Here is a 15,069-nt window from a genome sequence, read left to right on the forward strand (position 1 = left end):
GATGGACACCCTGAGATAGCGATGGTGTCGGCAGAGAGGAGAAGCGAAGACCAGTGAAGGTTCAGCAGAGATGACCCAAGGTGCCACCCTCAGCATCCATCCTCACCTCGGAATCCTGCCAACACCTTACCACCTTACAACAGGGATTGTCATTGCTCTGTCCTCAATACCGGCAAACACGGGCAACTGCCGTGTGGCAGGAGAGCGACCTGCAGCTCCCTGACACTGCAGTGCGCATGCGCAGAGCAGACCATCAGGGCAACTCATTCATTTTACAGACCCTGAAGCTCGACATAGAGAACATCAGGCTGTCAGCCCCCGGGCATCGAGCTCCACGTCACACACTGGGAAGGTGGGGGGAATGTGCCTGGAGCTCACCACATGGGTCGGAGGAGGCAGCTGGGGATGCCACCGGAAAATCCAGTTCCTGAAACTGATTCCTCACCGTGAAGTGGCCATCGTGGTAACACTCACCTCGATGGGCTACTGAGGCAAATGCAGGGGTTTCCAGTCTTGGCACTGCTGACACTTGGGGCTGCATAACTCTTTGTTATGGGGGCTGTCCTGTACATTGGATGTTTACCAGCATCCCTGGAAGCTACATATTAGATGCCCATAGCTGCCCCCAGCTCTCCACTGTAACCACCAAAAACATCTGCAGACACTGTCAAATGTTCCCTGGGGTGGGCGTGGGATATAAATTGTCCTCAGCTGAGAGCCACTGGTGGAAATTAAATGAAATGTACCATGGCCCTGAACAGGTACCTGGCACATAATCAGATTCAGTGGTGCCAGTTTAACTCTTCCATCTCACCAGTCTCACGCTAAGAAATACCTTCCCCCCCTTAATCCCGGTCCTCTGACTTTAACTCTGGAATCCACCACCATCCCCCTGCCGCAGGACCTTTGCACTGGCTGTTCTCACCACCTGGAATGCCCTCCAGACAAGCTAACAAGTTCTTTCCTCAGCTCAGTCATCAGAGGCCTGGACACTTCCTTGACTACTGCCCTGCCTTCCTCAGCAGCCCCTGCCCAAATTCTCCAGACATCTCTGCTGCATCCATCTGTCCACGTGTGTAAGTAAGGCACGCACATTTCTTCATCCCCCGGTACCCAACCCAGCGTCTGGCACTTAGTAAGCATCCAGCGAAGATTTATCACATGGATCACCAGCATCCCCACCCTAAGGTATGTGCACAGCGCTCGGGTCTACAGTCCCAGGAAAAGGGAAAGAAACTGCATCAGACAGCACCTCACACCCTCCTGGAGCTCAGAGTCAGATGTCACCCGAGAAAGAGCGGGATGTAGGCTCACTTACCCCCCAGGAGGGGCCATTTGGAATGGAACAGAGTGGGCCCCCTGTTCAGGAAGGCTTTCAGGAGGAGGAGAAGAAAGAAGGGTGCTGAACAGGAGGAACAGCAGCACGCTGAAGGCCTGACCCCCACCCCCAAGATCAGGGAAGACTTAGCTACAGGAGTGAGGCCAGGGCAGGGCAGAGTTGGGAGAAGTAGGGCTGGCTTCCTTGTGCTCTCACTCAGACAGAGCCCTGAGCAGAGCCAGGCTGCAGGGCCGGCTGACGGTCTGGTTTCCACCCACCCACCTTCACCCCCACTCTACATTGACACTCTTCCCCAGGCCAGGCCCGGGGCATTGGGTTTCCCACAGTCACATTCCTGCCTCCATAGCTCATGCCGATGTGACTCCCAGGCTGGCGCTGGCAGCCACGCGGTCTGTGGCCACGCACTCGGTCTTGGGGCTAGCTGTGGGAGGGAGCCTGCTGCTCACCCAGGGACTGGGCGGCCTCCAACCCGCGGCTGCCCTGCTGGCGGCCTCGGCTCCCTGGAGGTGCCTGAGCTCAGGAGGGTGAGGAACTCTCCTTCCCAGGTATACCCGGCTCCTTCAGGCCACCCCCACCCCGAGCCAGTGGCCAAGCCACCTCCTCTGCTGAAGGCGGACGTCCCGGTACCCCGGCCACCACACCAGGAGGAGGTAGGGAGGTTCTCTGGAAAGAAGCAGCCTAGGAAGGGGACTCCTTGACCCACCTAAAGGGGATCCAAGACCAAGCACCAGACCACTGGTGTTTCTGAAAGTCTTTCTGCACATGGGCTGTCACACACATGCCTCCTTCCTCTGACAACACTCACACCCCCACACAGGGCCCAGAGGTCTGGTTCAGGATCTAGAAAGTGGAGGCAGGGAGGAGCAGAAGGGGCCAGAGTCAAGGTGGATGCGGCAAAAAGACACAAGCTGAGCAGCAGGGCTCCGCAGGGCTCAGTGAGTGGGGGACAGAACCACAGAAGCCACGCTCACGGCGGCCAGGAGACGGTGGAGCCTGCGAGGTGGCTCCAGGGGCCCCCAGGGAGACCCTGCTCCAGCAGAGTCAAGATTATGGGCTTCAGGGGCCAGCCGCACCCCACCTCCACCTTATGGGAAGGACTCAGTTCCCTCGTAGGATGGAGCCAAAGAGACAGGAAGCGTGCTGCAATGGGGAGCCCCCATCTCTTGCTTTAAGTAGACAGGATCAGGAAACCCTCGAGAGCAGCAGGAGCTGGAGCCGGCTGGCATGACTCAGGGGAGATCATTAAATCTCCGGCCATTCGCAAGCCATTTGTTAAACACAGCCATTTGTAAAAATTAAATCATATGAACGTGTAACTTCAGAAATTATTTTTAAAAGAAAGGCAATAAATCCTCCAACTCATCACTTCCAAATTACCCCACGACCTTTGTGAACCTGCTCCTGACACGCTTTCCATCTCGCGTGTCTGTGAGGTGGAAACTGTATAAACGTTGTGTGGCGGTGAGCTGCGCCCGTCTCCCCCATACCCACGGTCTGTGACTTCACATGGATAGCTTGAAACTGGCCATGGCACGGATAGTTACACCATATCGGCAAATGCTGCAGATAGAGCTGGATTTGTTCTCTGAATGTTTTTTCCAGAGAGCCAGTTGTACAACAGACAGGCCTCAGGTGACCCGCCAGGATCTCTTCTTCACCTGGGCTCTGCTGGGACACGCAATCAACAAATGGAGATACAGAGAAGAGCGCTCTAAGCCCTGTACAACCCCACCACTATCCGCAAGATTTTCCATAATGTTCAGGTGTGAAAAAGAATTATTACTTGAGGAAATACCACTAAAAGAATCGTTGCTGGTTTCCTCTGTGCCTCAGTTTGCTACTCTGTAAGATGGGAGCACCGATAAACACCTACCTCTTAGGATTGTCAGGAGGCCTAACTGAGACGGCACACGAACAGGGCAGAGGGCACTGCCTGGCACGCAGCGCGGGCTCTAGAACAGTTCAGCTTTGTCCACACAGGGCCCGAGGGCTCTGCTGCAGCCACCCAGTGGCTGTGGCGGCCGGACGACAGCCGCAGGCCACGCGCACAAGGACGAGCGTGGCCGCGCTGACACAGCCTCGTCTACACCAACAGGCAGAGAGCCGGACTGGGCCGCGGGCCGCCGTTTGCCAGCGCCCACTCTGTAGGGGAGATGGTTATTTTTGCTGTGCTGTTAGCACCTCCGTGAGTTAAGTGAGAAAGCTGAGGCCTGGAGATTCATGTGTTCCCCCAGGTCGCCTGGGAAATCCGCTGGCAGAGCCCAGGATCTCCCGGGACCCCCTCAGGGCTCTTCCCAGCTCCTGCTTTCCTATCAGAGCTCAGCACCTGAGCAGGGATCTGGGTAGGATGGGACTAAGTGCCAAGTCAGGCCCTGGGGAGTCCACACCCGCGTCCCTGCCCTGGCTGCCTGGCCCCAGCTTCCAGGGAAACCCCACACAGGCCCACAGGCCAGGCCAGAGGAGGAGAACCCTGTGAAAGAGGAAGCTCTGGAACACACAGCCCTCCCTTCCCAATCAGGGCTGATTGCAACCTTAAGTGGAATAGCAGGCGAGTGTGCAACCCCATTTAATTTACAGCTGGAGCCAGGGCTTGAAAGCAGCTGTGAAACTCCTTACAAAGCTACTGGCCGGCCCCCCGGGAACTTGAGAGTGGAATTAGGAAACCTGGAGAATCCACAATGCCACGTGTGGGCTGGCGCGAGTGTCTGTGTTTGTGTGTACGTGTGTGTCCCTCCAGGCTTTCCAGGTCTCTGAAGTCTGCAGAGCACACTCAAATGGGTTTCAGGCCATGCCAGAGTGCCTCTGTAGTCAGGACAACTGTACATCCTGGTTGGCCTGGAATGGTCCGAGCTTAGCCTGTTTTCCAGCATGAATTTTAAGTCTCTAGACCAGACAATGGGCTTCCAGGTGGCGCTAGTGGTAAAGAACCTCCTGCCAATACAGGAGATATAAGAGATACAGGTTCAATCCCTGGGTAGGGAAGATCCCCGGGAGGAGGGCATAGCAACCCACTCCAGTATTCTTGCCTGGAGAATCCCCATGGACAGAGGAGCCTGGCGGGCTACAGTCCACAGGGTCGCAAAGAGTCGGATACGACTGCAGCGACTTAGCATGCATGCAGACCAGATGATAAATTATAAGGTCGCCCTAGCAACTGTGGACGCAGACCCTCATGCATGTATAATGGCACACATGGGGACGCCTGTCACATTCACCCCACTGGAACACCCGGTCCAGGCTTGCCTCTGTGCTGACATTCTGTCTCAGGTCCATGGACACACACGTTTCAACAGACACACTCAGGCTTCAGCATCCAGCTCTTGAGCAAGATAGACCCGAAGTCTGCATATTTAGAGGATTCATGCAGGTGGTCCTTCTATGCAGGGAGTCAGCAGCCCTCAACTCTCCCCATAGCACAATACCAGCTGTGACAAGTGCAAAACAAGGACATTCAAGAGACACAGAGCCACCTTCCAATGGCCCACACACCCAGCCAGGGGCCTTGGCCACTTAATAAGGCCAAGGCCTCTCATCTCCCGGGAGCTGCCCTCACTCAAAGTACCCACTCTAGGAAGTATGCCTAGGTGCCCTGCACATAACACCAGATTTCATCCAGGTCCAGAGATGGGCCTTGCCCTCCCCACCCACATCTGACCTCCTTTTCAGCCAGTTCAAACCCCAAATTACTCCTCTCTGGCACCAACCTCTCCCTGACCCCCTTCCTAGCATTTCCCACTCCCCAGCTGCCCTTCTCTGCCCCTGACTGGTGCTGGGGATTCCTGTCTCTATGGATCCTCCGCACTTCAGGTCAGGACCCATAGAGACGGCCCTGCCAACCAATTGGAGGCTTCATGGCTGGAGTCAGTGTTTCCAACTGCCCAGAGAGGGCACGCTGCCTGGCTACAAGATGAGGAGGGGGCTGCACCCTGCCCAGGAAGCTCCCTGGGACCCCACTCAAGGGTCCTCTGTGAGGGAGGACTTCATGCCCTAACAGCAGTGGGGAGATGAACCTGAGAAGCCTGGCCTTGGTTCTAGAACTGACCATGCCGTGCTACAGGGCAAACGCCTTCTCAGGCCCGTTTCTTCTGGGATCACATTAGGGCTCAGAGTTCTAGAGCTGCGCTGTCCAACAGAACTTTCCATAAAGACAGAACTGTTCTATACTGTCCAATGGTAGCCACTAGCCAGGCATGGCAGTTCAGTTCTTGAAATGTGGCCAGTGTGACTGGTGAGCTGAATTTTCTTATTTTAATCACTTTAAATGTAAATTTAAATAGCCACACCTGTCTATTAGCGTAGTTCCAGAACCTCCGTCTCCCCAACTATAAAATGGGTATAATCATAAAATCCAGCCTTCTGGGGTCACTGTGAGGATGAAATGAGACAATGAACATATAGCTCTCAACCTGGTCTTTGGCACAAGGCAAAAGAGATTTTAGTAATTCTTACTCTATTTGAGACCCTAGCTTTTCTTGAGAACTGGAGAAAATCATAGGCCTCACCCTTACCCAACACAGACACACACTGCACACACCATATACATCCATACACACCACACACAGGCTTACACACACATGCACACAGATCACACATGCACACTCACAGCTCTGCACCCAATGTCAAGCACCCAGATGGAGAGTTCCTTCCAGCTCTAAAAATCTCCTGGGTGAGGAGTGCACTGGCCGAATCTGCATCTCCTCCTCTCCCTGCCCAGGCTCAGGCATCTCAGAAAACCCTTCCAGACTCTGCAGGCCGAGCGCAGAGACGGGGCTCTGGAAAAATCCTCGCGCAAGGAGGGCAGGCCCAGGGCAAGGGCCACAGGATGGATTCTGTGAGCTCATCCCCAGCAGCCGTCACCAGGGTTCTCAGAGAGGCCGGTGGCGTCGGGAGGGGGTGACTGGGTCGGAGTCGGCGGTGGCGGTGGCGGCGGCAGCGAGGGGTGTGGGGCGAGGAGAGGGAGGCTGGATGGAACACGCTATAATAGCAGCTTTGTACTCTGCTTCCCAGCTCCCTGGGAACGCCAGGAAGATTATGAAACCCGGTGTCTTTGGGAATGCCAGGATATTAGCTGGAAAAAGAATAATACGAAAATAAAATAATGCTCGCGATGGAGACAGCAGACGATTAGCAGACAGAGCCAGGGCCTCCCGCTCCGCAGAGGGAGCCAGGCTTGGCCCCGGCAGAAGGTTTCAGGGAAAGGCTGCCCGTGCTAATGAGCAGACAGGGCCTGCCTTCCAGCGAGACGTCTTCAGGAGGGGAGCTGGCAAGTGAGGCCCGGCCTGCTGGTGGACTCATGGGCCAGGGGACGGGCAGTAGGAGGCAAGGGGGCGCCATAGGCCTGGCCCTTGGGCCCAGACATCTAGAAATGTCAGATTACCAGCAAGGCTACCTGGCCACCACCCACAGTCCTGGGTTCCTCCAAGCTCTGCCTCCCCAGGGCCTCCTCCAAGAAGCTCCCCCATTAGATGCTGACTCTCAGTCTGTACTTCAAAGATGCAGATTGTGTTGGGCTTATTTGCATTCAGATGTAAATATCCCTCCTCCTAATCAGACTGGGGTCTCCCATGAGCCAGGTCCATCAGACGGATCACTAGAAGAAAAGATCACCTTCTCCCACAAAGAAACAGAGAGGACATGTCACCTCTCCCTGCCTCCCTCTCTAGGACCCTGGCCACACACCTTCAGCCCGGAAGAGACAGCCCCCCTCCCCCAGAGGGGCATTCATTCAAGTAGGGGGCCGATATGACTGCCTCCCTCATCTTCAGGATGTTCTATGCAGCTGACATCCTGGCTACTCAAAGACGGTCCTGAGATCAGCAATGTCAGCATCCCTGGAGGCCTGTTAGAAATGAAGACTCTCAAGCCCCACTCAGACATCAGATCAAAAGTGTGCATTTTAACAAGATCCCTAGATAGATCCTAAGTTCAATTAAAACAGAATCACTTCTTTACATGGGTTATGTCTTCATTCCTTACAAGGACCCATGGATGTAGTAATTTTCATAAGGTAACAGAGTTGCTAAAGAGACAAGTAACCTATCCTTAGTGGAAGCAGAGGAAGCAACATTCAAACCAAACCGGTGCCATTCAGAAGCCTCACCCACCCACTTCCACACTCCTGCCAAGGGAATCAGCAGGCATCAGTGACCAGTGGGCAAAGGCCAGTACCTGGAACAATTAGATTGGTCCTGACGTCCAGAAAACCCAACCGTCTGCCCTGATGCTAGAGCATCAGTTCTCCCCGGGATGAAGGACAGCAGACTCGGGAATGGGCACCCAGGCTGTCCTTGGTCCTGGCAGGAGGCAGGTAAACGTGACCATGGAAGGACAGGGTGTGTGTGTGTGAGTGTGTGTGTGTGTGTGTGTGCACGCATCTGTGTGTGTGCTCTCATGCTGATGAGGGGTGGTCTTTGGCTCAAGTAGAGTGATCTAGTCAGTTCCTATCCAATGGGCCTGTGGCCCTGTCCAAATGCTGGTCACACCTAAAGACTGTGTCCTCCAGTCTTCACAGATCCAGCCACTCTGACCACTGTCCGCCTCTGGCTCCCTATATCAGCAAAGCTCCCCCAGGACTCCAGGCTTCACTGCCCTGATTTCTTCCACAGATCACAGGCGGCTCACATCTGCATCACTACCAGTCACCTTCCCATTTGACTTGACATTTGATTTCAGGGCTCCCTCACATTTTCTCCCACGTAAAGAGTAAACGGATTCGTTTCTCAGTTCTGGGAAATGCCCGCCTTCACTCTCCCAGTCACCGAGCCATGAAAGCTTGGCAGTGGGTCCCCCAGCCTCGCTCGCCTTCTTCCCCTCAATCCCCGCCAGCCCCGGAGCCGTCCACGCTTCCCTCCACGTGTCTCGGGGCCACCTCTGGCCTGGCGCCCTCTCTCCTCCCAGCCCCCTCCCTCCCCTCGCAGCTGACGCTCAGCCCCCCACACACCCGGTCTCCCTGCCCTGGGGCCGCCTGGCAGGCAGCCGCCAGATCCATCTTCCTCACACAGCACTTCACGGTGTGTGTCACACTCACCAGGGCCAACCGTGAACTCATCGCAGCCCCAGGCCCACCCACCCCACAGCCTGGCGAGGGGAGTGGCCCTACTGCCCATCCGGCGGAGCCTCTGACACCCGATTGACCCTTCCCTCCCCAAGCCTTGCCACTCTACCTCCATCCATTCCACTCTCTTGGCTCCCACCCCAGATGGTCACCTGCTCCCAGATCTCTAACCAAGCCTCCTGGGGGTCTCGTGATGGAAGGCTCTCCCTCCCCTGCCATCCTCCATGGCTACCTGATGAGGGCCCTAAATCCCAGCTCTGACCAGGGCGCTCCTCCTCCCCTCGACAGTCCACACTCGCTCCCTACTGCTTATTCAAGAGCGCCGTGGTCATCTGCACTCTGTGCCCAGCACCGGTGAGTCTTGTTTCCTTCTCAGATGCTCTTCTCCCCAACCTGGTGGGGCTGTCGACCACAAAGAAAAGGGGAGCGTGACCCAAGACAGTCAATCAGAACATTCCGTTCCTCGCCCTCGGGCTCAGGCACTGGCATGGGCACAGGGCCCAGGAGAGCTGGTCAGTCGCACACGAGATGGCCCTGGCCTCCCTGAGAAAGTACACTCTCCCCCCTGGGGTCTCCAGCTGTGAGGAAAGAGAGAAGGCCAGCTGGGCTCTGCTGGCTGTAAAGACGGTGGCAACCTCCGTCACGGGCACCATCTTTGCCACCACATGGAATAAGCCAGTGTGAGAATGGGGCCAAGGCCACGGAGCGAGTCAGAAACACAGAGTCCCAAGCACACTGTGTGAGCCCCTGGCTCCTGCCAGGCCTGATGCCTGATTCACCTCGTGGTGAATCAGATTCCCAGCCATCTGAGCCTTAAGCTCTTTTCCTCTCTTCAGCCCACTTCGGTTGCATTTCTATCTGATGAAAACAAGCCCTGTCCCCGTAGGGGGCAGCACCCTCAGACCTGGCCCTGCCTCTGAGGTCTGCCAAGGTCTTTACTCCCTGCCCCTCAGTGGAAGCCACACAAGCTCCCCCACGCCCTGCCCTGTGCCCGAGCCAGGCCCCTTCCAACAGGACAAAGAGATCCCCGGCCGCGGCTGCTCCAGCCTGGGTGGCAGTTCCAACCCCCTGCCCTCTGGCACCGTACCAGCCTGAGCACCAGCTCAGGGGCCCAGAGAGCCCAGAGCTCCGCCCCCTCCTTCAGCCTCCCTACCACTTGGCCCCCAGACCGGGAGGGGCTCCCTCCAGAGCCTCTGACATCACCTGGCCCCAAGGGGGTTCCATCTCCCATACTGTCACCCCTGGACATGGCCCCCCGTAGGTCCTGGGAGTGGCCGAGCTTCCAGGCCCTGCCCAGGCCCCCTCAGGGCCACTGCCAGCTTCCACTCCTTTTTCTGTAGCCATCCCATCAGGTCGGGGGGCCCTCCCCACTGTACTTCCTGGCTGAGGGCTAAGACCCACTGCTCCTCACCCAGACCAAACACTTATATGTACTCAAATACACACACAGTGGGCTCATGAAGACACACTCAGATTCTATTAGCCAGTAAAGCTGGTGAGACCTACTCCCATGGGTCACAGCGCAAAGGCCTGTCCCCCACCCAGGGGGAAGGCTGTCCTATCTGGATTTCAGAGGTGACATCTCCTCATGGGCATCTCACCCCCAACTCTGGAAATCCCCAGACCAACAGAGCAGGGGACAGGCTATCCCCTGGTCCCAAATGACCCCACTTGGTCCGTCCAGGAAGCGTGAACACATCTTTTCTGTGGAACACATCATCCAGACCCTGGATAACTTTGATCTGACCCTCACTCCACTAGCTCTGGGAAGGGGTCTCTAAGGCACCTCTCTCCCCAGATTCTCGGGACGCCCACGAGATAGCCTCTGCCTCAGGAGGATCCAAGTCCACCCGAGGACATTCAGGGTCTCTGAAACCCTCTGGCTACTCCCCTGGGCCGGGCCAAAGCCTCCCAGGCCCATCCCCAGGCCAGCTAGCCTCTTCAGAGGAGACAGGTCCCTTGGCCTCAGTCACAGGTCAGAGCACCAGAAGTCCAGGCCCTCTCCCTGCTCCCATCTCAATTGCCAAAGTAGTAGTGGGTCTTCTGGTGCCAAGAAACAAGCTATTCTGTTTCAGGAGAATACCCAGAGTGGTGTCCATATCCCCACATGCAACCTCAGGGGACCAAATTCACAGTCCCATCCCGGGGCCCCCTGCACCTCACCTTCGTCAGCCCTAAACAGCCCTGGAAAAACATGTTGCACCCAGTCGACCCCAGAAAGGCATGGCCACATACCAGGGCCCCCTCAAGGGCAAACACAGCCGCAGGCCCTGTCTTCTCCAAGGGCTCCATGCGGCGGCGCCAGCGGCGACGGCGAAAGGCGTCTGTCTTGCGGTACTCCAGATGGAACTTCCAGCCGAAGAGCGAGGCGTACTCCCAGCCCTCGCCCTCTGCCTCCGCCTGCCTGTGCTGCATGGGAGAACAGGCCAGACTCAGGGGCTGCTTGGCAGGTTGGCAGGGAGTCCCGGGCTGGGCTCCAGCTGTGCCCTCTTGCCCTCCAGGACTCCCCACACGCACACCCTGCATCATCACCCTGCAGGTAGGAAAACCTGGGAGGGACCCCTGGAGGAGGGGCTTCTGAGCGGTTTCTGCAATGACAAGAGTCCCAGGTCAGGAAATCAGAGGCTCCCTGGGCTGTGGGGAGATCCAAGGAGCCAAGAAAGGAAGGTAGACTGAGCAGTGATGAAAACACTGGGCTTTTGGTTTGTTTGTTTATTTGGATTCTAGGTGGATTTCGTGAATCCAAGGTTTCCTTGTAATTTCCTTTTTCTTCTTCATATTCAGACTTATAAAAAAGGAAATGGATCTGCAATTCGGAGGCAAAATGAATAGCTCATTTCCCAGACATCGGTTGTTTCTCCACGAGGTGAGACCTACAACAGTGCGGAGAGACCCCCCAGACTTCCTCCAAGGGGGCCCTTTCCCATCTTGGAGGGAGTCCCAGAAGCCCCTTCCCACCATCTCATGACCTGAGATGATCCTCAGGGCCATGAGCTCAGCGCCAGTCCCAAGGCTGGCTGTGTCCCTCTGCGGGGCGATGCCGGTGGTGAGGGGGCAGGCGAGGCACAGCGCCTGGCAAGACTTCGCCACTGTCCCCTGGGTGCCCTCCTAGGCACAGTGGCGTCTGTCTGGTTCATGACACCAGGAACAGCCCAAAAGCCTGGCCTCTCCTGGGACCCAGTGACCTTCCTCTCTAGATTCTCTGTGACCAAAGAGAGAGAAGGGACTTGGGTCATGCCAAAGGCTATTCCTGGACTGGAGGGGAGGCCTAGTTCTCGAGCCAAAATTCCAACGTGTGCCTGGAAAGGAAGGACGCAGGCCAAGAGGGTTCCGGGGAGGCAGGCACGCAGAACGTGAGCGTCTGGGTGACCCCGGGAGCAGGTGCAGGCAGGGCTGCATGGAGCCCTTGGAGAAGACAGGGCCTGCGGCTGTACAAACCCAGCCCCCTTGCCTCCAGGTGAGGAGAGCGCTGTGGTGCTCCAGGTTGAGCCCCTTTCTGAGCCATAGTTCAAGTCAAAACCGTCTTGCCTGGGACCACAGTCTTGCTCTTGGCACTCGAGAGCTCTGCCTCAACAAACTGCAGGTAGCCAAGCTCCTATCTCAGACTCTGCCCCAAGGCCACCCAGCCACAGACACGCCCGAGGCACACCTTCACCCCTTCCAGGGGATGCTGAACACATCCCCACGCATAGTCCTGGGCGTTTGGGTGCTTTCTGTCCATGAGCACCTGTGTGAGCGACACGTGATCTCGAGCATCTCGAGTGCTTGTCTTGCACACGCCCCCCTGCGTGCGTGTGTGCACAGAGGTGTGCACTGTGCCCAGCTGGCCTCCCCTGCCCAGGGCCTCACCTCTGCCCACCTCCACCCCGGGCTCACCCGCTTCAACGCCTCCATCTGGCTGAGGTCCCTCCGGCGCAGACGGACCCAGCGCCGCCGCCGGTGTGTGTAGTACATCTTCTCGGCAGGGACCCAGTGCCTCGGCTTCCGGTCCGGCGGGATGGTGATGCTGTACTCCCAGCCTGGGGGGGAGGCGCCCATCGTTCATGGCCTGGCCATCTCCCACTCAGCATTCAGAGGACATTCACAGACTTTCAAGTGGCCACCGATTCCTGATTTGTAGTTTGAAGTAAGGACTCCCCAGGAGGTCCCCCAGATGAACTAGCCCAGTGAAGGCCAGTACCCCAAGTCCAAGGGCTCTGCCTCTAGTTGTCCCCACCAACATGCCTCACAAGACTGCTGGGTGCTCAGGGGGCTCCACACGCCGCCCACCTTGTTCATCGACAGCCCGATTCAGGTCCGTGGACCACTCTTCATCTTCCCACTTCCAGCCCAGCGGGCACTCGATGTCATCCTTGGGAAGCACCTTCTCCCCGTTCTAGAGTGACACGGGTCAGGCAAGCGTGAGAAGAGACGGATGGGGAGATGAGAAGATGCAACCTGATGCTGCACACTCTCAAAGCCCCAGGTGTCACTTGGGGTCCGTGTCCGACCCTTGCCAGACCTCTCACTGGCCCTGTGAAAGCCCAAGCGTGGGTGCTGGGGCTGTGGGAGCAGGGGAGAACGTTCTTCTCTCAGTCACAGGCCCTTCCTGGGCCTAAATGCCCAGGACCCTGGGAAAGCAGAGCCCACTTGCCCCCAGAGCACCCCCTTACCACATCCGTGTAGTTATCACTCATGTAGATCCACTGGCCTCCAGGGAGCCGGGTCTGGTTCTCAAATACCTCCTCCACGAAGCTCAGGTGGCCAGCGTCAGTGTCGTGAAGCAGTCTGCGGACAGGGGTGAGTCAGAGTCTCTGCCAACACCCCCACCCATCCACACCCTCCGGCAGAGCACTCCAGGGCCTGGGCCAACCTTTCTGTGTCAGCCTCACTTCCAACCAACAACAGGAGAGATGAGGGGAAGAGACAGGAAGGGCAGCGAGTCAAGGGGACGGAAGACAACGTCACCACCAAGATAGAGAAAGAAACAGGGAAACCAACTGAAGACTCCAAATACCCTGTGGGAATTTGAAGCTCAGTAGATAGTTGCAGAAATGTCAAAGATTATCAGGTTACATACTTAAGATCTGAGTAGGTGACTACGATAGGCATTGCTCTTCAATTTTTAAAGAGTTAAAAAAAAAAAAAACTGTTGAATATCAACCGAAATAGAAAAAGAGAGAGGAGGAAGAGGTAGAGATGGCAATGCAGTTGGAGAAGGATAAGGCTGTTCTGAGAGGCACTAAGGGAGAGGGGGCCTGAGACGGGAGAGGGACCGAGACGGGAGAGGGATTAACATGCAGAGGAGAGAGCAGGCTTTCTCTGGCATCTTGGAGGAAAGGGCTGTAACCAATGGATGCAAAGTCTACCGGATGTCAGCTTAGGTTTAATCAGAAAGGACTTTCTGATCATTAGAGCCCTTTGAGCAGAGAATGCTGCCTCGTGAGCCCAGGAGAGTTCAAGGGAGTCACTCTGACCAACGTAGGGGCAGAGCAGACAGAGACCCTTTCACAGAAATGGCTGGGGCAGAGGGGGTCTCCAAGCCCTCCCTGCCCACATCTCCAAGCCCTCCCTGCCCACAACTCACGTCTTCTCTGGACACACGAACCAGTCTCCAGCCCAGGCCCAGCCAGCTGAGGGGCGGAAGCTGTCCTTGGGTAGCTTGATCCTGCCCGTGATGTCAGAAAACTTGGGGTAGGTGAGGCCAGTTGTGCCCCAGTTCCCAACCAGGGCCAGCTTGGTCTGGTTCTCATACTGGAGAGTGAGCAACAGGGAAGTGAGCAGGCCTGCAGTAGCTCAGGGGCTGGGGGCAGGGTGGGCAGGCGGTCAGGCACTCACAGTTTCAGCGAAGACGGAGAGCTTGCCCTCAGCAAACTGGTTGAACTCCTTTTCATCCACAGAGAGTCCAAACCAGAGCCTGACCCGAATCTGCACCGGCATCCGGGCTCTGGGCACCCCTTCCATCGGATACTGGGTACCAGAGAAGGAAAGAAACCCACAGTCCCCTTCAGAGTCAGGATGTCTCAACTTGCAGGGCCTCCAGGCCTGGGCATACCAGCCTGTCACCCCATCAGGATGGGCCCTATTGGGGGACTTCTCAGAAGTTCACAGACGACTGAGAAACCTCACCAAGATTCCTTCCCATCAAAAGAGAAGATGGCATTCCTCCCATCCAGGTGCTCTCTGCAGAGACGGGCTGTGTCGAGACCAGGAGCCCCATTCTCCCCTCTCCCACCACATCCTCACTTCTGCTCTCTCCTAGAATAGCATGGTCCCGTGGAAATTTCTGTTACAGTGGAAATGGCTTTTTACATTTGCAGAGTTCAATGCGCCAGCTCCATGTGGCAACTGAGCAGTTAAAATGTAACTGGTATGACTGAGAAACTAAATTTTTAGTTTTATTTCATTTAAATTTAAATAACCACATATGGCTAGCATATTGGATGGTGCGGTTCTAGAACATGTCTCTATAAGAGAAAGAAAGGTCTGAAAAGGGGAGAGGTTAAAGCCTCTCTGTTCAGTTTCAGTTTTGGGTTTTTTTTTTTTTTTTTCAGGGGTTTTTGGCTGGATGTTGTATCATCTGATATCCCCACCCTTTCAAGTGCTTATCAGCATGTTAACCGCTATTCACTGGTCTTCAACTGCTTTTTATCCTGAAACTTTCAGAAGCTCTGCCAAAACAGAATAACCACAACAA

At 56.2% G+C, this 15,069-nt stretch overlaps 1 protein-coding gene across 21 annotated transcripts in view; it reads right to left on the reverse strand.

Annotated features, from left to right (window-relative positions):
• The window catches only part of DYSF (dysferlin), a 223,156-nt gene that overhangs the window by 97,694 nt on the left and 110,393 nt on the right, over window positions 1-15,069 (reverse strand). For all 21 annotated transcript variants that reach the window (XM_061431947.1, XM_061431954.1, XM_061431964.1 and 18 more), the window contains 6 exons: window positions 14,211-14,342; window positions 13,960-14,126; window positions 13,046-13,160; window positions 12,663-12,768; window positions 12,270-12,412; window positions 10,629-10,802 (listed from right to left, as the gene is read on the reverse strand). In XM_061431947.1, the coding sequence (XP_061287931.1) occupies window positions 10,629-10,802; window positions 12,270-12,412; window positions 12,663-12,768; window positions 13,046-13,160; window positions 13,960-14,126; window positions 14,211-14,342 (837 nt within the window). The remainder of the gene's footprint in view (window positions 1-10,628; window positions 10,803-12,269; window positions 12,413-12,662; window positions 12,769-13,045; window positions 13,161-13,959; window positions 14,127-14,210; window positions 14,343-15,069) is intronic.

Source organism: Bos javanicus, chromosome 11 (genome assembly GCF_032452875.1).
Source record: "Bos javanicus breed banteng chromosome 11, ARS-OSU_banteng_1.0, whole genome shotgun sequence".
Taxonomy (NCBI): domain Eukaryota; kingdom Metazoa; phylum Chordata; class Mammalia; order Artiodactyla; family Bovidae; genus Bos; species Bos javanicus.